The sequence below is a fragment of the Alligator sinensis genome, unplaced genomic scaffold, assembly GCF_000455745.1.
Source record: "Alligator sinensis unplaced genomic scaffold, ASM45574v1 scaffold1373_1, whole genome shotgun sequence".
Classification (NCBI taxonomy): domain Eukaryota; kingdom Metazoa; phylum Chordata; order Crocodylia; family Alligatoridae; genus Alligator; species Alligator sinensis.
Window position 1 is genome coordinate 108029 of NW_005842808.1, and position 22634 is coordinate 130662.

Below are 22634 nucleotides of genomic sequence, written 5' to 3' on the forward strand. Positions count from 1 at the left end.
TGAAAACCGGGTTGTCCATTGAAAAAGAATTGTGAACCATATCTGTTTCAGATGCACGCCCTCTGGAGCACACCTTGGCCTATAGTGGCCAGAACGTGTCAGGAAGGTGGCTCTTTGGTGGTAATGGTGGAATTGGTACCACACAGCAGCAGCGCTCTAAATTCTGCTTGTGTAAAGTGAGGGGAGAATCAGATCTTGCTACACCTCAAACCAAATTCTGGGGGATATTTTCACCTGACCAAATCGAAGTCTGAGCCATCATCTGTTTCTCTTTCCTTCTCTGTTATGTTGTCCCCAGCCTCTGCCATACCACTGCACTGTCTCTGACTTTTCTACCCCACTCCATGGTTGTGTTATTGTTTCCGTGACTTTTAGCTATCGGAGGCTGGTGGATACAAGACCTCTTGATCCTACTGAAAGCAAAACCAGCTTGCAGGTATGGAGCCCCATGTCTTTGTTAAGCCCCTATTGCAAAAATCAGTTTTCCATTCCCAGTGGCATGCCATTCCTGAGAGCAGACACAGCCCTGAGCTGGAAGCCAGCTGCTGAAGGGATAGCATTGGATACGAGCAGCTACCTCAGCAAGAATCTACTTTCCCATAACTTTTGGTACTCGCCTCTATCTGCTAGGGCTGTGGGCAGAGTGACATCTGCAAGTTATGACACTATTTCCTGTTGATGCAAATGCATACAGCAAGTACATAGCATGCCACTCAGGTAATCAGGTTCTCTCTTCATAGCAGTTAACTCAAGTTAACGTAGCAGGGTTACGAATCGCCACACTGCAAAGCAAAGCTTGGATGAACATGACCCCATTGGTGCTGTATGAACCTTGATAGATTACTGGGACATCCAGCAACCTAGCCCATGCTCCGTTGCATCACATTAAGCTGAGCTGCACTGCAGGTCTTCCTCTGTGGCTTGGAGAACCTGTCTGTCATTTCAGAGCACAGGGGAACAGTGGGAAGGCACTGAGGGACATTCAATATTGGGGGGGGGATTTATCTGGCAGCCCCACTCCAAAGAGGGTGGAGATACCAGCCCAAATCAAAGTGCTATCTGGCTGCTCACTTATATCAGTTCAGCTGTATCATTTACATCAGCCCTATCACTTACCATATTTCACAGTATATAAGTTGAAGATTGAAGCCAAAATATTTAGCCTTAAATTTCCACCTCAACTTAAAAACCAGATCAATACTTTGAAATAAAAAATTATTGTGTTTCAAAGTTTAATTAATCTTTGAAACAGTCATCAAAATTGTTCACTGCTATAAATTGTGGCTTGACTATCGTCAGAAACGATCATGGGAGCAGTTGTTCATTCTAAATGCTTCCTGCTACAAGAGAATACTTACTGTACACAGAATTTTTGACAAATGGATCATTATAAAATGTGGGTTGACTTATACACCAGATCTACACAAATCCTAACTTTTTTGATCAGAAATATGGGGTTGACTTATTTCACAGTGTATAAGTTTATGCTGTGTATATGGTACATCAACTCAGCCATGCTGCCTGTGAAAGATCATGAGATTTGCATGAGTGGGGTTTGGATGCAGGTAATAGGGGCTGGGGCAATACTTTAGTAATCGCCTGAGTCAACTTTGCCTTGAAGACTCTTTTCCGAGACCCTGTAAATGGGCAGTGCATGAGGCAGAGGAGGAGCCAGACAGACATGTGCCCCCTTCAGTCCTTGGCCAAGAGGGAAGCCCCAAACAGAGCTTGGTGGCATTTATGTTGGGCAGTAGTGCTACGAGAAGCCAGCAACCGCATAGACTTGGCTACATCCTTGGTAGTTCTGGGCAACTCTTAGCGCAGGCAATGTGCCAATTCCCACCTACCAGATTCAATGCTAGTGCAAGAAGCTTGCACATAATTTTTTCAATGGGCCTGTCAGAATGAGGTTCCTCACTGGGGGCAGCCTTGAGGAAGGGTGGAGAAGAGCTGGGCTTACTCAGCAAGAGGTTTGGGGAGGTCTATGATAACAAGCAGTTGCATAAAAAGGTTGGTTTATTGTATTTATTGTTTATTGTCATTATTATTTGTGTTACAGTGGAGCATAGGAATGCCAGTCAGGGACTGGGACCCCACTGCACTGTGTAGGAGTCTGGGAGTTTTTAGATTAAGATGGTAAAACGATCCTTTGCTTGAAACAAAACCTTCCTTGGAAAAAAAAAAACCACCAAGTGCTCCAGCTGTGGTGGGTTTTAGCAGCTGCATTATCCACCCAGTGCAGGACTCTGAAGGCATTCATGGGAGTCCTAATGTCAGCATTTTCCTGTTAGCTCAGGCCTCTGACACTGTCTTAAAACTCATCATGGGGGCAAATTTTCTATTGATGACACAAGGGGCCCTTCATTAAGGCCATGATTTGAGCCCTTTCATTCACTGAAGACTTGCAGGCATTTGTGTATGCAGCTGTACTCAGGTAGACAAACATGCACTCTAACAGAAAATGCTAAATTTCTATACCAAAAATACTTAACTAGTATGGCATCAGGTGCATCGATCAAACCTAGCATCATACTGCAAACAGGGAGAATGCCAGGATGCCATACAGAAAAAAGCCAGAAGTAGAGCTCTGAGCTCCAAACCGCCACCCAACAGTGGGCAGGGATGACGTGTACCCTGACCAGTTCTTCAGTTTGGACATGGTGGCTGTGCCCATCCCTGTGGTATCCAAACACACGAGTCCACACCAGAATCAGAGCTTTGTGTGTCACTTTCAGCCTAGCTGTACCCCCAGTTCAAAAGACTCACTCACTCTGGAGGGCTCCAAACCACACGCTAGGCCTCAACTTAAATTTTATGGCTCATATGTGTCTCCGGGCCTGCCCAGGGCCTTCTACCCACATCACCCTCAGAGGTCAGTCAGGCTCAGTAACACACAAGGTAGCAATAGTACAGTACGTTTCCATCCCAGGATTCTCAAGTATGTTATATAAGTATCCTGAACTCCACTTCAAAGATGGGGAACAGAGACACAGAAGGAGAGAGAGAATCTGAGCTTTTAAAATGGATCAGGGGCAGCTTTTCAAGTGCTTGGTGTCCAAAGCTGATGAGCCCTTCTGAAAATTCTGGCCTTGGGGAGTTGACCAAGGTCACACAATGAGTTAGTGGCAGAGCAGGTGTCCTGGCCCTGTAATCAAACTAGTGAACTTGTCATTTATTCAGCAACCCAGAGGGGCCAGGCTTCAGATAAACATAGTCAAATGTTGGGTTGCCAACATCTTTGAAACCAGCCAAGCCAATTCTGGGGAGCGCGCAATGGTCTCTTTCAGATCTGGGGATATTAAGAGGCTGTACTCGAAAGCCATCCAGGTGGCTGTAAATCAGTGTAAATAAACCTCAACAGAGTGAGGCTGATTTACATCAGCAAAGGACCTAGCCCCTCTGGATTCTGACAGAGAAGTCACTTCCTCAGTTGCCAGATCAGGTTCTTATTCAAGCCAGGGTTTAGAGGCAGAAAGAAACAAGAACGGTACCTATTTTTGCTGTGTCCATTTTCAGGCTGAAATCCCAGTTGCGTGGCAGCTTGAGGGACATTTTGAACCAGGCTGCTCTGCTTTTCTGATGGGGAAACAGGTTTACGTTAAGGTCTGAATGGCAACACTTATTCTCCACCTCCAGCCCTGCGCCCTCTCTTCGTTCCTTCCTGCGTGCGGTTGAAAAAATGAAGTCTTGATTGAGGTTGATTTGCCAATGCACTTCCTCCTCCTTCCTCTGAGCAAACCCCATGCAAGGGCTTTTCTAAATGTTTCCTCTTCTCTCTCTCTCTCTCTCTCAATATTTTCTTGCAAAGCTATCACTTTTGCTTTTTAGACGCAACATAAGCCACTTCTTTTACCTTTGGCCAGTCCCACTTCAGTAACTCCTCTTCAGAGAAGCTGTTTCACCCCTTGCTTGGGCAGCACTGAAAAGCAGTGATAGATAACACAGCTTCTGGTTTTGTTGCTTTTGCATGTGCATTCTTAGCGTTTGAGGAAGTGGGTGTCTTTTCTGTGCACTTGATGTGCTACAAAAGCTTTCAGAGCATTTGCTTCGTGGTTGGAGGGTATGGCTCAGCATGGTTTCGAGAAGTACAGAGCGTGAAGAGCAACGGCTGCAACTCAGCCCTTTTGGGACAGATTAACCCAAAGAAAAGCTCATGTGCAGGTCCCAGATCCAATAAGAGGGGTTTATATCCACTGTGCACAAGATTAAAGGCCCTAACACACCATGACTCAGGGCTGGTCTGAACTCGCTGTTCCATCTCTGCCAGCAGGGGCGAGGTATGGCCAGATAGATGCAAGCCCTATGTTGAATGCAGTTCAACCAGTACTTGTACAGTGATTCCCCTTCCCATGGCAGTAGCAGCAGCATTAGGCTGATATAGCTGGGTTCACACGGGGGGGGGGGGGGGGGTGTACTGTTTTGCTGCACCAGTGTAAAGCCATGTATGCAGACAAAGCCCAAGGCTTAGGGTTTTTGCACTGTGCTGCACTAATTGGAAGCACCTTGCACCAGAACAGGATACACTGGTACAAGTCTTTCTTGATACCTGGGCAGACAAGGTTCTTTGGGTAAATCCAATATCTTTTATTAGGCCAGCTAAAACAGTTGGAAAAAATTATTCTTTGCACGCTTTCAGGTACATACATGCTTTATCAAGCTGAGGAAGCATCTGCAGTGGGTCTGGGCGCTTCCTGGATGGAACAGAAAAGAAGCCAGAAGCCAGTATGCATACAAGAAAGCCAGTCAGTGAAAATGCAAACTGAGGCAGTCAATGGGTGAGATACAAGTTTGGGGTGGGGGGAGAGCACGAACGCCATGTGCCCCCAGAGGCTGGGGGGCTACGGCGAGCTCCCACAGACAGCAGCAGCACTGGCAGCGGCAAGCGGGAAGCTCCTGCAGGCGGCTGCGGCGCTGTTGGTGGCGGAAGGTGACCACCAGTGGTTGGTGACCACTCGCAAATGCCACCGGCAGTAGCAATCACAGACCAGCTGCAGACGCTGCCGGCAGTGTCGGTGGCCAGTCGGGGGTGGTGAGCAGCGACTGCCCACAGAAATGCGTCCCCACAGGTAATTGGGTATTCTTGTCTTTGATAGATTTTCGGTGTGCATTCATTCTGGCATACAGTTGGTTTTTTTTGGTTTCTCCTACAGATTTTCCATCAGGGCATTTGGTGCACTGGATGAGTTATATAACATTTCTGGAGGTGATGGTTCTGTTGTGGTGTGTAGTTATTGTGGGGGTGGTGGAGATATGTTGGCAGGCTTTTCATTTCTTGTCATGGGTGGTCTGGGTCCATTTGGTAATGTTTGGGGCCATAGGAAATTTACTTCTGGTGCTGAGGTTGGCGAGGTTTGGTGCTTGCTTAAAGGCTAGGATGGGGGGGTTCTGGGACGATCTCTTTAAGAATTAGGTTTTCTTCCAGTATGGGTTGCAATTGTTTGAGGGTTTTCTGTATAGGTTCCAGGGAGGGGTGATATGTCATAACTAGGGGTGTGTGATTCATGGGGGTCTCTAAGCCTGCCAAAGCGTGTATGTACCCAAAAGCTTGCAAAGGATTTTTTTCCCAACTATTGGAGTTGGTTTAATAAAAGATATTGGATTTACCCAAAGAATCCTGTCTGCCGAAGTCCTTAGACCAACACGGCTACGACCTATACCCTTGATACCAGGGCAGCATTTCAACTCCCAGCGTTGGCATGGATGCAGCTGTTTCAGTGCAGGCCCCTCCCTACCACCACTAAGTCCTTATATTAAGCAGCTGGGGCAGACCTTAGTATCTCTACTGCCCAGAGCTCTGAGCCAGGAAAACTCGAATCCTTGTAGCCCTGAGCAGTGCAGGGTGTCTGATACATGACTGTGCAGTTCTGACTCTATCCAGCAGAGAGCAGAAGTGCCTATCCCTACTAGGGGCATCACACAGATCTTTCAGTACAAAACAAAGCCTTAATATTTGCAAGGGGAGCTGACAACTTTCCTGTTTGCATTAGCAAAGCACCTGTAGCACTCCCCAAGCAGGGGGCTTCTCCTCTTGTACACTAAGGAAAAGTAAATTTAACGGCCTACCCGCGCTTAATTAAGGTGTCGGTTGTGAAATATAGGGTAGTGTAGAAAGAAATATCTGTTCTTTCAAAAAAAAAAAAAAAAATTACCACGTGCTGGAAAAGGCCAGTGAGAGGGGTAGGCAGGGGGAGTTGTTCAAACAGAAGTAGCAGCTAAGGTCATGAATATAATGCAGTGAAAGAGGACTTGGAGTAGTTTCCTGTTGCCACCTATTTGCCGAGTGCAGGGGCCTGGTGAACCAGCTTTAAGCAAGCTGGAAGGGTGGCATATTAGTAGGACTGGTGGATTCACAGCCCAGGAACTACCAGGATCTGAAGTGTTATTTCACTGACAGCCTGATTAGTGACCCTGTCTAGCAGGGGCACAATAAGGGTCTGTCTCAGAGCTGCACATCTTCCCAGCCCTAAAGCAATGAGGAAATGTTGCCCTGAGGTCCTGTACTGTCAGGTTCAGAATAGGAGATGATCAGGCTGTGAAAGAAATGCACGCAAGCTGCAAAGAGGAGCTGGGGACACAGCAACCATTTGGACAGCAGGTTCCTCAGCATCAAATCCATTGAGGAAAATCAGCAGAAGCGTCGCACTGGGGTGGGGTTGGTGAGATGCTGGTCTCCAAATGAAGGCACTAGTTCACACCATATGGGCCACCAAATCAGCCTCCACTAACCCGGGCCTGGGGTCACTGCTAAGCAAAGCAAAGGGATTAAATTAGTAGCACAGCAGTGAAAATGCCACAGCCTCTTACTCTTCAGTAATCCTCTCTGCTAGCTGGTGCCCTACAGGGTATTTCTCTAGGTCACCAAAGCAATGAATAAACTCAGCCTTGGGTTTCCTGTCACAGGCTCATTTACCCTTCTTTAAGTGTGCTTTAGATATATAATAAAGTCTACATTAAAAATCAACTTACTGATGCACAGGGAAAGAAATTCTCTGTGCATAAACCACATCGGCCCCAGAATACAGCAGCTCGAGTCAAGTCAAACATTCCCAAGTCTCTGTTATTCCACTGCCCAAACTGCTGGTAACGTGACAACACGAGATTGTGGGGAAATCTGAGTGATCATGATGGAGCACCAATCATGGTATCTTAGATTCAGTAGCTGCTCCTGAACTTCCTTTCTCCTGAAGTTGAGACCAAAATACAGCGCTGCTTTCAGGCTGCGCCCTGCTATTTCAACAGAACATAACATCCTTTCTTGAACCGAGGCAGCCTCCCTTTTGCAGGGTTTATCCAATCCCATGCCCCACCTCAGAGGCAACTGCATCTCTCTCTGCAGCTGGAGTATTTGCTTGCAACCACACCAGAATCCTACCTGATTTGATACAGGTTTAAGATGTTATAGACCAGTGTGCTAACATAATATTGCAAACTTGGTAAAAATATTACAATCTATTCTTTGTACTATTTTATTAACATCACTGGAAAGAAACAGTGTCTCAGTTTCATTTTTGGCAGCATTTTTATGGCCTTTTCTTTTCCAAAGTTTTTTTTCTTTGTGAAAAAGTCATTTTACATAGTGAAAAACTCAGCATTTCAGTTCCCAGCGCCACTAGGCTGCATGAACAAGATGCAAGATGTCACAGCATACAAGGCAACAGAGCTATGTATTCACTTCACATTAACTTCAGAGACAACAGTGGTTCACAGTCTGGGCCTATTCCATGTGTATATTTCAGTGCAGCTAGACACAGCACTGCTACAAGGGAGATCTGAAAGTATGCAATCATAGGACTTTGGTTTCCCTAGAAAACTTTTATGTTACTTCCTGTTTGATGTTATGTACCCTTATGGATTTAAAATGGATGAAATGAGTAAGAACTTTTCCCAGAAACCCTTTTGGAAAAAAAGAGTTTCATGGGAAGTTATTTCCCTCTTTCAGAAGTGTTTGAACTATCCTAGAGACAGATAGAGAATTGCATCCCTACTGCAAAATCACATGGGCTTGTTTTTAGCAATGAAGGAGCTGATTTTCCATGAAATTTCATTAGCTGCTCTGTAAAGGTATGGGTGTCCTCTGCTGGGGAAGAAGCAATCTGGAAATGCAGGAAGCCACCTAGTCAGGGAACCAACCATTAAGGGGGGGCTGTTGAAGAGACTGTTCAACACAAGAGGCAATGACTTGCATTTCAGAGAAGCGTTCCGGTCTTCATGTGCAGGAAGTTGCTGACATCCTTATTTCACTAAAACTGATGCCTCAAAGCTTAACCGTAAGATTGGATGTGATTGACTTGTGCACAAAGGTTTGCATCCTCCACTGGTACTGGGCCACTAGATTAATACTTAATCAACCTGAAAAGATGGCTGAGCCAAGAATCACCCAACACACAAACATACACATAAGAGATGCTTTCAGACATATTGGGCATATCTACACAAGACACTTAATGTACAGTAGCCTAATAACACTGCGCAGGAGCATGCTGGGCAAAAACCATGCTAATATGCTACTGTGCAGTAAGCATCACTAAGAAATTGTGCACATGCGCTACTGCACAGTAACAGTAGTTACTGCACATTTAGGGTAGTACTTCATTAAGCAAGTACTACACTAAATGCCCCGTAACTACTGCACATTAATGAACATGTAGACGTGGCCATTATGCAGGAGTCTCAACTAGCGTAACTCAGCAGCTACAGTAAACTCCAAGGAGCTGAGGATCATGCTATTCTGCTATATGTATCTGCCTCCACCAACTCAGAGGGGTGCCATTATTTACCTGCTTCCTGATGATGTCAAGTGCAGCATATGAGTTATCCAGACAAAGAAATTCAGTCACCCTTTGAAGGAAATGCAAGCCCTGGTCACAGGCCCCAGCTAATGGTCAGGGGAATGGGCAGTGAACCTGAAAGCGGGGAAGAGCCACACATAATTTACTGAAGTGTTAAAAGTGAAGGGGGGAAAAATGTTCCTCAAACATCATGACCCAGGTGAAAGCAGATGGAGGGACATGCCAGCTGTTGTTAATGGGCAAGTCCAAAACTCTGGTAAACCTGGGTTTTCGTTGTTCTGCCACGTTTCCTGTGCGAGATGACGGCACTTCACTGCCTCCCTTGGGCACTGCAAAGACAGGACACATTAGACTGCAAGGTGCCCGGATGCTCATCTATTAGGACCACAGTCAGTTGGGACAGCCCAGTTCCACACACCATCAAGTCCATGTATACACTTCAGTGTTGTGGTTTATTAGTTTGGTGGTTTCTAGTAAGCCAGTATACCTGCCCCATCAGGGAGACAGTATTTTTCCATATGCATTTTGCAGCAAACTCCTCCATGAGTCTTAGATGGGCTGCCAAACATTTCTAAGTAATGAACTGGCATAATTTCTGAGAATTAGTGAACCTTATATTGCACAGTTCAGCTATTTTAAAGGAGGACGAACTTCTCGTATTATGACGGGCAGCTCCCACATTGGTTTGGGCTACATTTCAGGTTTTATTTGAGTGGGGGGGGGGGAAGAAAAGAACAAAAACCCTTCCTTGTGGAAGGGGGGGGGGGGGGGAAGGGGAAAACTATGCATTACAGTGAAAACTAACCATTTCAGAGACTTACAATTTTAGGTGCCATGGGATTGCTAATACCTGGAGGTGCATAGAGATTGTGTGATGGACGGTTGTACAGAACTGTGACAGGCAGACATCCATCTGGTCTCAGTGAGGAAAAAAAAAAAATCAAGTCTCACAGAGAGCACGAACAAGAAACTTCCATTTGTGCATGCAAATGTAAAGTGAGTTAAGGGCTGCAGCCTAGGAGCAGACTCTGTTCACTTAGAGTGGGCGTGAATCAGGAGAGGGGGCTGCATGAAACAAGACCAACAAATGACAGATAAATCAGGTCCTTCTATTCATAGGTCTTGCTTTCATCTTAGCTCTAGAGAATGCCAGTGCCTCATTTATCTTAGGCGACATTAAACAGTGATCTCCATTCTCCCCCGCAGCATGAACTTAGCCACAGATAATGGAATTTATATTTATTTTAACAGTAACATACAGTATATAAATAGGGTAAATACTTTAAAATATACAATATATCACATTCTGACATTCAGTCAAAGAAAGGCAAGGCTACGTGTATTGCTAAAACATGGATCAAAAAACTATGCACAGAGAAATAAGCAGATAATGGCTGAGAACACATCAGATCCAGAGAATGGTAACTCTCAGGAAGATCACAGTAGTACGAAGTGAAACTCTGGGGTTGGCTACAGATGGCAGGAGGTACATGAGATATATCACTGACAGACGCATGCTGACCCCGTGTTTTTTAAGAAAGGGCGAACACCCCCAAACCAACAGCTCTGGAGGTTTTGGCATGGTGAAATCTATTCTCCAATTGTACAGAACCATTGGGAAGAGAAGGGATTCTTGTGGCAAGATGGGTGGTCTTCCTCCTCAAATGCATTGAACCTGCTAGCACTGGCACTCCTGGAGCTGAATGCACATGGCAAACAAGGAGACTCAGCTAAATCTGCAAGAAATCATCTCTTTCCAGAGACAGGAATAAGGAATGTATTGAGCGGAGGCAGGGCTCTAGGATTTTTCCTCCCTTCCGTCTATTCCCACTGACATTAATGGCAACAATTCCCCTTTTAATCAATCCAATGGAAGTCAACTGTAGGAGCTAAAGACCTTTTAATAAACGTGTACCAAAGGCAGACAGTAAAATCCGTGGGAACACTTGCTACTACATATAACTCAGCATGAGCACATCAAGCAAAACCTTGGCCTCAGTATGCCCTTGTGCTGGGCACTGCAAACTCCTGACTTTCAGCTGTTCAAATAGTGCCTTGTTTACAACCCAGCTTAGGCTGCCACTGAGCTCCCAGTAGCCAGTTTCCAGAAGGAAGTACCAGGCCCAGGTTGAGGCTTTTGGAGAGTCTGGGAGCCAGCACCTGGCATCTCAGGACCACAGTCCACCTGTCTGCAGGCATTTGGATCCCATCAGCATTTCAGGCAGTGTAAACAATGCTACCGTTGACTGAGGCTGTGCTGTTATGTTTCCAATTGATTCATTCTTTTAATTTTAAAAAAAAAAATCCCATTTTATACATATCTGGAGAAGCCTCCATCACAAAGCACTAGGGGCAGGCTGTCTGTCTACCTTTGGACTTGGTGGGAGTCTTTGGAAAGTGACATCAGTCTGAAGCATCTCAGCTGTCAAGCCTTTCTTCCAACTGACCGATTATAGTGCCCAAACTCGCTGATCCCCAAAACAGACTAAGAAGAAAAGAAACCACCACCAGTGAATTCCAGTGCAGCAGACCACCCAACCTGGTCCCCTGCTAACAAAGCCTGAGTCAGCACACAGACTCTTCCGTTCAGAGTCCTTCAAAATCTAAGTCAGCTCTTCCTTCCCTGGCTTAATAGGATCTTCAAATACCCACACAATCTAGACTCTGGGCTAAAGCCAAGATGTGAGCAGGCATCTCGCATCTTAGATCCTGGGTAACAGGATTTAACCCACTTTGCAGAAGTGCAACTGAGAAATCCGAATGGACGGCTACACAGCTTGCTTATTTGCAAGGACTCCTGGCCAAGCACCCCCATAACAAATGCTCTGTGCTAGTGGTTTTTATTAGGGGCTAATCTGATTTAGGAAACAAAGGGCTGTTAAGACCTGGGTACTAGTGTCTGGTACATTCCCCAAGATACTGGATACAAAGGAAACTCCCTTTGCTTTGATCAGTAATTGCCCACTTCAGTTTTCACTGAGCTTACACTCATGAATTAAGGAAGCTCTTAGAGGATGTGCAACCAGGCTGCTGAGCTCATGAACATGCACTCTGATGAGTTGACCTTCCTTACCCAGTCCTTTCAGCAAACCAGTACGTGCCAGCAGCTGCCTTGTTGTTCATTTCCAAGCTGATGGCCAAGCTCACAACATCCTACCTGCAGGACTGCTTCTTGCTCTACTAAGGGCCAAGGAGGCTACTTTAGGAAGGTAGTCTATTGAGACACCTCTCTCCTCAGACATATTCAAGCCAGCTGGGAGAAGTACAGCAGGCTGAATCATTCTGCCAACACAAAACCCAGTTGCAGGATCAGACACTCCATTGCCTCTTTTCCTCTTGTTTATTCAAGCAGTCTAGAGACTCCTTTGAGCCATTCTGATGTTTTCATTTGGCCTTGCTAGCACGTGGCTTCAAAAGCCAACCACAACAGAGACAGCTAGGGAACTCCACCCCTTGTCAGCTCAGAGTCCTCCAAAAGAATAAGGAAAGGCATTTTCTACCCAGCCCAAGCAACCCAGGGACCTGCTGAATAATTCTCGGTCATCTGATCTCCAGCATTCACAGCTGGTTTCTCTCTTGCTATACAGCAAGCATAGGCAACTTCCCTCTAACTGAACAGGGGCCTCACAGCAGCGAGCAGAGCATAGGAACAATCAAGAGGTCTTGACTTTTGTGGGAGAAGAGAAGGGAAACTTTGACTTGAACTTTTGCCAATGTTGCTCCATTGCCGCTATTGCCTGTCGCTAGCACCAGCTCCATAAAAAACCCTTCCAGAAACTCATTCTCTCCCTGAAGTCTGGAAAAACTTCCATTAGGAACAAACTTTCCTTGCAGGGTTGAAAAAAATTATCAGGAAGGAACTGGTTGCCTGCACAATATTGTATGAGGCAGAGACATTAAAGCTGCTGGAGTGCTCAGACTTTTTCTGTGCATGCAAGTGTTCAAAATTCACACACTTTAGTTGGCATGTAGCTATGTTTTTGGTTATGTAGTAAAAAAGGACACTGATCAGTCTCAGGTTTTTAAACAGCAGCGCCTATAGTAACTGTTACCTCCTATCTAATCTTAGCCATTTCACTTAGCTCCAAGTCCTCCAAAAGTGGCCTCTCAATTGGGGTCTTCCCTGCTGGACAGGATACCAGCTTGACATTGAAAGAGCAAAGCATTGCTTAGGACTTGTCAAGAATATCAAACATATTCACTACGCTGCATTTCAGGCACTGGGCAGAAGCAGATCTTCTTTGGTGGGAAATATTTTGAGTCTAATCCAAACAGAGAACTATGCTGCATATTTGAGAGAGTGGGCCTTCCCTATAGCTCCATCCCAGAACCCTGCAGTCAACATGACTCCATGGCTCACTGGAGCTATGCAGACAGATCTCTACCCTCCTAGTCCTGCTCAGGAAGACTGGCCATAGAGCGCACACACAATCCAATTTCCTCACGGCCCCTCAGATTTTAAGTTTCTGTCCACTTCTTGTCAGCCCTGTTGCACTTTGTCTATGTAAGGACAACCACTCTTAAAGTCAGAACATGAAAACCTTATCAGCACCTATACACACACAACTCCCCTTGGGTCTCTACTTAATTCACTTTGAAGCTGTGGAACAGCAGAAGACTGAACTTTGAAAACCTGCACTGAGAACTTGAGAAATCCATGCACATTTTTAATCAAACCAGTTTGTACAGTCAGATCAACAGGCAGGCACCCAAGAAGCTGTTATGCCCTCCAGTGGCCACTGCCAGAACGGCAACATTTAACAGAAATCGCCCAAACAAATCCTATTGTTTAAAACCATACATACATCCCAGATTTTTTTTTCCAGTTCTGCTCATTATAACTGGGGATTATGGGGATGAGGGGGTGGGGGGAGAGAACGAATGAAGGGGACAGCAATTCACATCTCAGATGAAAAGCAAGTGAAGTGGTTCTTTCTACAAATCAATACGCTGTAATCAGGTTTAACACAGTATGGCAAGCTTATTTGATATGTGCTTCAGCTCATCTGCTCCCAAAAGCTCAGTGTGCATGGTGCTGGACAGATATTGGTACAGGGTAGGTAGGATGCAGGGCAGCATCAGCTTGTTTTACCATGGCATGAGCTCTGTTTTAGTCTCCAGGAAGCTGTGCCAGCTCAGCCACTTTCCATATTTTCACTCATTTGCAAGTAATGAAAACTGCAACCTATCAAGGTGCTTTCAGCAAGTGAATATCCCCTAACACCACCAAGAACAGCGGCAAGATTGCTTTACTTTAATATTAAACAACCTCCTGATATTTCCTGAAATCAAGGCAGGGGCTGAATGGAAAGGTTATCACTGACTTCAGTGGACAGACTCAGGCTAAGCCCCCATTCAGAAGAGCACTTGAAGCACATACCTACATACTGTATTAACCTTAGACCACAGCAGCACAGCTAAACCCTCTCAGCACCCTTAATAGATGAGGCTCAGCACCCTTGATGGAAGCTGTGGGTACGCAGCACCTGGCAGAACCAGACTTCAATTGCATCCCACTTCGGCTGTACCTTGCCTTCTTCCCACCCTGGGAAAAACACCATTTTCCCCCCCATCCGTTCCTTGCGTATTCAATGCTACAAATGCATCTCTGCCCTCTGTAGTTTCTCTATGTGGGGAAGTGGCAGTGTTTGCTACAGATAAAAATGCACACTAGTGGCACGTGTAAATAATGTTAGCATCAGAACAGAATGACAGGATACAACATTATTCCAGGTGTTTTTGTTTCAGTTGGGAGATTAGCAAGATGAAATGCACATTTGTGTGGAAGGTGAGAGACAGCAAAGAGTTTGTCTGAAGACACCAGTGACAGCATCTCTCTTTCATTCCCTGCCAACTGTTCCCCAGACTCAAACAGCTAGAGTTACACATCATAGCCTGCCTCAGCTGCAAACTGTGGAGAAAGATCATAGGAAGATAAGATGCATGAAGATGCTTAAAATGTGTGAACACTTGAGATCAATAGTGAACATAAACAGTATCAAGTGTGGAAATGTCTGGGGTCTTAGCGCTTCCTCCCCTTTCCTTTTTTTTAATTGATGGCACATCGGAAGAAATAAAAGGGCACATACTTGGGAAACAACCACCCGTGCCCAAATGCTAAGTGAAATGTAAGGAAGACAAATACTGGAACAAAATTACTGGAACAAAGCTAGAGAAAAGCCTGCAAGCTGACCAAACCCAAACTGCAATGCAACACAGACCGTGAACCTCAGCAGCACGACATCTAGAACTCAAGTAGCGTTTGACAGACATGACCCCTGAAAGGGAAATAGAACAAAATCTAAAAAAAAAAAAACCCTGTGAAATAACACAGCTGGGTGGGTGCTCTTCCACCCAAGTTTCACACTTGGAAAAAGCCACGTGGGTTGGAAACTGCTCCCCAACATGCCAAAAGTCTCAGGGCATGGAGTTGCTTACTTAAGGGAAGGTTTTGTGCCCCAGTGTTAAAAATATGCTTGACATGAAAAGAGAAGTGAATCCATGAACCTTTCAAAGCTTGTTCAGCATGATTTCTTCAATAACAAAACAACTTTAACGTATTTTAAAAATAAAAATATTCCTGATTTAAGTTGCAACTTAAACCTCCCACAGCAACACTTGGTACTCGCCCCTCACATAAAGATATACCATGTCTTTCTGTTTATATGGTTACATTTGGAATCAACAGTCTTGGCCATATATTTGCTGGAGTGGCAGAATGCAGGAGACCCTGCAAAGAGAGCAAGCTGAAGTGGATGTGTGTGTTGGCTTGTGTAACTAGCCAACACACACATCCTGAAGCTGGATAAGCACAGGAGTTCCCTTCAGATTGCTCAAACTTTCTACTCCCCTACCACCATGAAGGTTTTGTGCAGGACAGGCTATACTGAAGAAATTAAGACTCCAAGTAACAACTACCACCAGCGGGGAGTTAAAGGTCCCCTGCTTTCTGAACATATACATAGCCAAAGAGGGTTAGAGATGGGCTGGGGGGTGGGGGGCGGGGAATCAAAGAACAGCGCCCTCTTTATATTATATAAATACCGCTGGCGGAGTTGTGTGGCTCCCAATTGTCCTAGTATAGACACAGCTTAGCAGGGTTAGAGACAGATGCAACAGCGCCTGCTGTTCTGCTTTTACTGGAGCTTCCATTAGTGCAGAAAACTCCTACCCATGTTCCCAGCATAAACAGGCTCCCTGAGGGAGTGCAGAAGAGCAGAGTCAAGTTCAGCCCACACACATCCAGAACAACAGGTGCACAGGACTACAAGAACCTTTGTGCCTTGTCAGATGCTTTTTGCTGGACAACCCTCCCAACCCCGATGCCCTCCCAGCTAGACATAATGATTGGCTGACTTGAACCAAAGTCATATATATAAATATGCATTATAAAAAAACAGAAACCCACAAATGCAAACATTTACAAGGGAAGAAAAAAATACAGTGACATGAGGCCTTGTGATTACTGTCTTGAATCAGGCAAACTGGGATTTCCTTGGGGAAGTGATTGCTTGCCCTCTTCTCAGCCCTGTTCCAAATGCCAGGATGTCTACATATCCTCTGAATTGGCCAGCATCCCTTTGTCAACCAGATGTGCCTTTAACGTGTTGAAGATGTGGAGCTGCTGGTCTGGCCGGAGGGTTAAGAATTGCTGGATCAGCCTGCTGGGATTAGGACCCCTGGAACACACAATGAAAGAGCAGTTTATTGCTGTATCTGGGCTGAGACAATTCAATAGGTATGGCTCAGATTCAGCTAAAAGCACAGGTTTAACTGTTTACACCTAGGAATCCCCACCCCATGCTCCTATGATGGCACTTCCTTTCACATCTCCCAAAACACGTTTCAAGGGAACCTACGCAGCTTTCCCCATTTCACAAAAAGAGAAATGCAAGAAGGGTAAACAGCCTAACACTGAATCACATGGAAAGTTGCAGCAGACAAGGGTTTTAGACCCGGCTGTGACTAGCTTGTTCCATGACCCTGGGACTTTCCCCCTCACAATCTTCAACCTTTATACTTCGATTTTAAGCTCCTTGTGACAATGACTTGTAGTGTTAGATAGTACAGTCTGCAGTATGCAAGGGTTAGACATCAGCTGGAACCTTTCAGTGCTGCTATCGAGTAGTACAAAGCCATACCTGATAAAACTTGCAATATACACATTGACAAAGGTAGCCATCAGGTACTGACAGTCAAAGCGATCCATGATGCCACCATGCCCTGGAATTGTGTTGGCAAAGTCCTGGCAAGCAGACAGCAGTTAAAAACCTTAGTTACTTGTATTTACTGCATACACATACACATGCACATTCATGTATGTATGCACTGCCTCTATTCTGCATGAGGCTATATTCTCAGCTGGAGGTTCTGCTGAGAAGACAAAAATAGTCTCATATGCACGGCAATCAGTGCCCGTGTTGTACCTTTATCTTGAAGGCTCTTTTAAACCCACTGGCAAAGAATCCTCCAAAGGGCCCAATGAGGGAGGCAAAGGTGGAAAGGGCGATGCTGTGGATCTGGAAGGGATACATCCGGACTGTTTTCTACAGAAAGGGAGGGGAGTCAGAACATTAGAAAGAGATTCCCATGGAGCACAGCACTGCACTTGGCGCTGGCTTTCTAGAGCCCAAGGTAAAGGTTTGCTAGTGACTTTGTCTAGTCAACCTGGAATGCCAGACATGGGGAAAAACACTGCTCATCTAAGCTCTGGGGGGAAAAAAAACTAACCCCCACCCCCCCCACCCCCAAACAAATCTAGCCTCTGCAAGGTGTTTTTCACCTGTCCACCCAAAATCATAAGTGCTTGCAGAAATCCTGGGTGAAACTTTTATAATCATCATGTCTGTTTTGACAGAAAAATTTGCCAAGGCAAACCTCAGTCCCCAAGTGTGTAAGGACTAAACAAAGAACATTCACCCCTGTTCTTACTGCACTGGTGTCAACAGATTGAAACCAGGTGTGGATCTTACTCCTTGTTTCAGCTCGTTGGACATGAAACTCCTACTCACTTCACAGAAAGCACAGGGAGCCTCTGTGGGTAGGAAGCTTCAGAAAGCAAAGCAGTAAATTGGGCAAAGGAAAGAGCTCAGAAGGCACAGGGCTTCACCTACCACAAAGCTTGGCCCCAGCTGGACTCTGCTCATTTCACCATTATGCAAACAGGTCTCAAAATACAGCCTGTTTCTAGGGGTTCAGTTTTACCCTAACTCCTCCACAGCATCTTAAAAATCACTCTTTTCTTGGCATTTCCAGCCCAACTAGCATCTCTCTCTCAAGCAAGCATCTACCGAGCCATTTGGAATACAGAGTGTAGAGTCCTACCCAGCCCAAGACTGACTGTAGCACCAGGGGGATGTTGTATTCTTGCAGCTGGAAAAGCTCAGATGGATCACAATCCACAGCGAAGCTGTTGGTGTCATTGTTGTACTCCACAGGGCAGGTGAAGCACCGGTAGCCAGACATAACATATGACAGCTGGGATGGGGAGAAAGGAAAAGAGGTGGAAAAAAGAAGAGACATAAAAAGAGATGAAGGGCTCAGAAGTGTCATGACCCAAAGGGTACGATTGTGTGCACGCTTCGGCACTGCAGAATTATTTCCCGCCACATGGAGCTTTCTTTGCACGGTGCAATTCTCAGTTGCATAGAGAAAACCCCGGTGCAAAGGCGTTCCCACCACCCATATGTAAATTTGTTTCCTACTATTGGCTGTTTCCAAATTATTCCCACGTGGCGGCTAGCGATTGGCTTGCTAGCCGTATAAGAGGCTTGAGCGGTTTCCGCCCAAGTTGGAGGACTTCACATCCATCTCGTGAAGAACTCTAAGCGCGCTGTGGAGCTTAACAAACTCCGCGCGTGCCTTAGAGGAGGATACAGGGGCCTGATCAACCTCTAGCCTCTCCCCATCTCCACACGATCCCTCGACGTACCCCACCCTGCGTGCTCGTGGAGAGTCACCTTTCGGACTCTCATTTCGGACAGTCCACGGAGCCTAGCAAACTCCGTGAGTGGTATCCAGAGCTCTGTTTGTGTTCGTTTAAGCGGAGCCTAGCAAACTCCGCTCGTGTGTTTTCCGTGGAGCCTAGCAAACTCCACGTGTGTGGTTTTTTTTGTAACTGCAACTCAAGAAAGTTTTTCCTGCCTGCACCGCGACCACCTACCGTGCAAGTAAAACAATCTTTAATCAACCTCTACGCGTCAGTGCCTAATTCTAGTTCGCCGTGCCGACCCTTTCCCCGGCCCACGTGCCCGGGCTGCTGGCTACAGCCCCTCGGCCCCGACAAGAAGGAACAGATATACCTTCATATGAGAACTTCAAGGTGCTGCGCTACAAGTCAGCCATATTCTTGGGCTGTCATGCAGCTTGCTTTCTTGAGAAGCAGTAATTGCCTAACGAGATTATGAACAGATTCTTTTTTGTATGTTTGGAAGGTGGTGATCAGTCACTGCACGAACAAGCTGGAGTACACAGCACCACCAAGGCAGCTTGCAATAAGCACTGCAATGAGGAAAAAACCCAGAATATCTTGGCAACTTGAGTCCCCGAACTGTTCCGTCTCCCCCTCACTTATCCCACAGAAAGACTGTATGTACCACTGTCACACCACTAACTCTTGTTGCTAGACAGCACCAGCATCCGATTCTGAAGAGGCAGCCAGCCAATACCATAGTGGGTTACCTACCAGCAGTCCAAACAGAACTGTGGCGAAGAAGCCTCCAATAAAACCCTCCCAGGTCTTCTTTGGGGAAAGCTGCAATGTAAAGGGAAAGAACAGTATATTAAAGCCTAGCTCATAGGGGTGCCTCAGAATCAGCCTCACTGAGCCCCATCAGTGCCCACTTCCAACTGAAATTCAACAGGGACAATAAACTAGCCATGGCCCAGGGCACATCCTGTAACCTGGTCTAGGTCAAACTCTCCTTCTGGGAGTATGCCCATCACAGACAAGTCCCAGGAAATGGAAAGCTGGTATGACTTGCTCTAGCAGCACCTTCTCTGCAGGCGTGGCAGAGGAATGGCCAAAACCATACCGTAACCAGATCATACTTGGTCAGCAGGGGGTCTCCTAAAGACTACTGTCTGCTGGTGCTAGTCTCAGTCCTAGAGCCCAACAGTTCCCTCCCCTGCTCTAGCTGGCTACATCTTGTGTCAAAGGCATCACTGCACCAGTCTCATTCCGTGTCTTGGGACAACTGAAACTCAGGACTCACCTTGATAAGTGGGGTGCGGCCAAAGAAAAACCCAAACATATAAGCCATGATGTCATTACAGATCACACATGAAATCGGGACGATGAACCTAGAAGGGAGGAAAGCAAAGCCATTCAACACCATCCCACAGCAGCCAGATTATTCACACACTATCAATTATTCTGTAACAGCATCCAGACTGTACCTACTTGGTGCTCTTCCAGCCTACTGTACTGACTACCTTGTATTGGAAAGATAAGGAGTGTTAATCAGGGCACCACAGCTAAATGTCAGCTCCCACACCCTCATCTTCCCTACTCTATTTAAGTCATACTTTTTCTCATCCCAGTATCCCACATGCTGTTACACATTCACTCTTTCATCTTGTTACTGGCAGCACTTTAGTACTGAGCAAGCTGTTCTCCACATGGAAAAGCATCCTGGGAACTTCTGGAATGCACAATATATCCTCTATCACTATAACAAGGCCCAGAAAAAAATCATCTTTTTCATTATTGCTGGCCTAAGAAAGATGGCTGTTAAGGGCATGCTCAAATACACAACATGGAAGCTGTGCCCAGCAGCTGAAAGAAGCTTAGGAAGATTTATAGATTGTTTCTATCTCCCACTCCCCTTCTCACACTGACAGGCAGAGGCAGTGATGAAACCACATCCATTGGCTTTCTGCTGCCAGGGGGAGTCCTTCCTACCAATGGGTCCCTCTGTAGGATGGCTTTCGTGCCAACCTCACAAAGCCATCAAAGAAAGGACTGGGGATTTGGCTTGGGGCTGTTTGTTTTTTTTTTGGTTTGCTTATACACCACTTCTGATGGAAGCCACCCCCTACCCCATGCAGGTTATTAGTGAGATGCTTTTATTTCACACGTTGTATGCCGTAGTGCATATTAGTCAAGAGAAACTGAAGTAACTCATAACAAGCACCAACTCACCAGATCATTCCTTCAAACAGGTTGTGAATGATGAGGTGTGACTGGGTAACAACAATTAGCAAAGTCACATGGGTCCAACCAAACTGGAAGAGAAAACAGCATGCAATCCAGTTGGCCTAAAGACATTTCTCACAACAGCCTGCAGCAGAAACTGAATGCCGATTAAGTAGCATTTAGAGAACAGATGGTTAGTATGTCAGGCACCTAGATACCCTCAGGAAAGAACGCAATATAAGCCACAAATGATAAGTCTTACCCCATGTGTAATGGTTAACTTGCCTGGCCTAAGGGCTTTTTATTCAATACCTCTCCTAAACTTCTCAGTCCACTTGGGTACAGGAGAACAGGGAGAAAAGAATCCATATACAGAGAAGGCATGAGCATCTAGCAGGAAGCAACCAGCTCAAACCTCCTCCCCTATGTGGCAGTGTGCATTGCTATGCAGCGATGGTGGGGGATTAAGACCACTCCTGCAAGGTGATCTACTGTCACAATATGAGGTTTGCACCATCTCAGCTCAAGTTGCTCTTAAAGTTAAGGAGAACTGCACTGCAAGCACAGACAAAAAGGAGTTTGGAAGAAGTCTGGTCAGAGCCACCTCCCCAGTGTCAGCTACTAGGAACGGCATTTGCATCAGGCAGCTTCAAAGTGCACAGGTAACAGGTAAGTGCTTATAAGCTTGCATTCTTCTACATGACATATGCAAACAGCCTTGCCATTTCTCTGTATCCAGGCACAATTAACTCTGGAGAAGCTGAACTGTTGGTCAAACCTTACCATGTAGAACTGGAGACGATAGTGCTTCTTCACCAAGCTCAGAACAAACATGCAAAAACCTAGAGGAGGGTGGAGAAAAACAAAACCAGAGAGCAAGATCAGATCTTGCAATAGTAAGAAAATGATTCTCACTATCACTGCAACATCTCCTCATTGCTTCTGCTCCAGGATAAAGTCGCAGCATTATGATGATGTGCAACTGTGGGCACAAAAGCAGTCTAATGCATCAAAACGCATAATATATTAAAAACCCTAGATACAAATAATCAATGAACAAGGACAATCCCCTGCGCAAGACATTTTCTGACAACAGTTTAATTTTTCATTCCTGGACCTTCTATCTTCATGAAGTCCATGGAATGACACCTGAAGACAGGTTCTTTGCTTCCTGCTTAGTGGCACTCTGAGCTCTCAATTGGCTACTGCAACCTCCATTGCACAGGAGGGAGCATTTACACAGCGAAAGAAGAGCTCTGGAGGTACATTTCTGCGCTGGTTATATTTTTAAAAAGTTCTCTCTGGCATCTCAAGGGCAGGCTGAGTCTCATTTGACCCTCAGATACAAAATAAGCCCATAACAGGGCTGTACGTGCAGTATCCTTTCACCTGGAGGAGTAAATTCACAAAAAAATAGCCTGTGCTGGGGTGGGGAGATATGAGCGTAGAGAAGGCTGGATGCAAGATTGAAAATGAGCACCACATGAATCCACATGAAGTCTGCAGGAAACTATTTTAGATACCTGTTAGGTAGAGGGCAAAGGAAATGAAGCGGTGATATTTGCTAAGGATTCTCAAAGGCTCCTCTCTCTGCACCAAAGTGAAGAAGTAATCTGTGACAGTCTCACCATAGAAGAAGTAGTTGACACAGAGCAGAAAATACCTGGGAACAGATGCACACTCCTTTTAGACAGGAACCACCACCCTAG

General features: G+C 45.8%; 2 protein-coding genes across 3 annotated transcripts in view; both read right to left on the reverse strand.

Annotated features, from left to right (window-relative positions):
• Positions 1 to 4367, reverse strand: part of ARHGAP25 (Rho GTPase activating protein 25) — a 42375-nt gene extending 38008 nt beyond the window's left edge. The window contains exon 1 of the mRNA XM_014525431.2: positions 3492 to 4367. Coding sequence (XP_014380917.2) covers positions 3492 to 3744 — 253 coding nt within the window. The 5' untranslated portion in view covers positions 3745 to 4367. The remainder of the gene's footprint in view (positions 1 to 3491) is intronic.
• A 5627-nt stretch (positions 4368 to 9994) lies between these two features.
• Positions 9995 to 22634, reverse strand: part of CDS2 (CDP-diacylglycerol synthase 2) — a 28533-nt gene continuing 15893 nt past the window's right edge. For both annotated transcript variants that reach the window (XM_006035145.3, XM_025191314.1), the window contains exons 5-13: positions 22449 to 22588; positions 21709 to 21767; positions 20932 to 21014; positions 20003 to 20090; positions 19474 to 19542; positions 18114 to 18266; positions 17216 to 17335; positions 16931 to 17034; positions 9995 to 16468 (exon numbers count right to left, since the gene is read on the reverse strand). In XM_006035145.3, the coding sequence (XP_006035207.1) occupies positions 16339 to 16468; positions 16931 to 17034; positions 17216 to 17335; positions 18114 to 18266; positions 19474 to 19542; positions 20003 to 20090; positions 20932 to 21014; positions 21709 to 21767; positions 22449 to 22588 (946 nt within the window). In that variant the 3' untranslated portion in view covers positions 9995 to 16338. The remainder of the gene's footprint in view (positions 16469 to 16930; positions 17035 to 17215; positions 17336 to 18113; positions 18267 to 19473; positions 19543 to 20002; positions 20091 to 20931; positions 21015 to 21708; positions 21768 to 22448; positions 22589 to 22634) is intronic.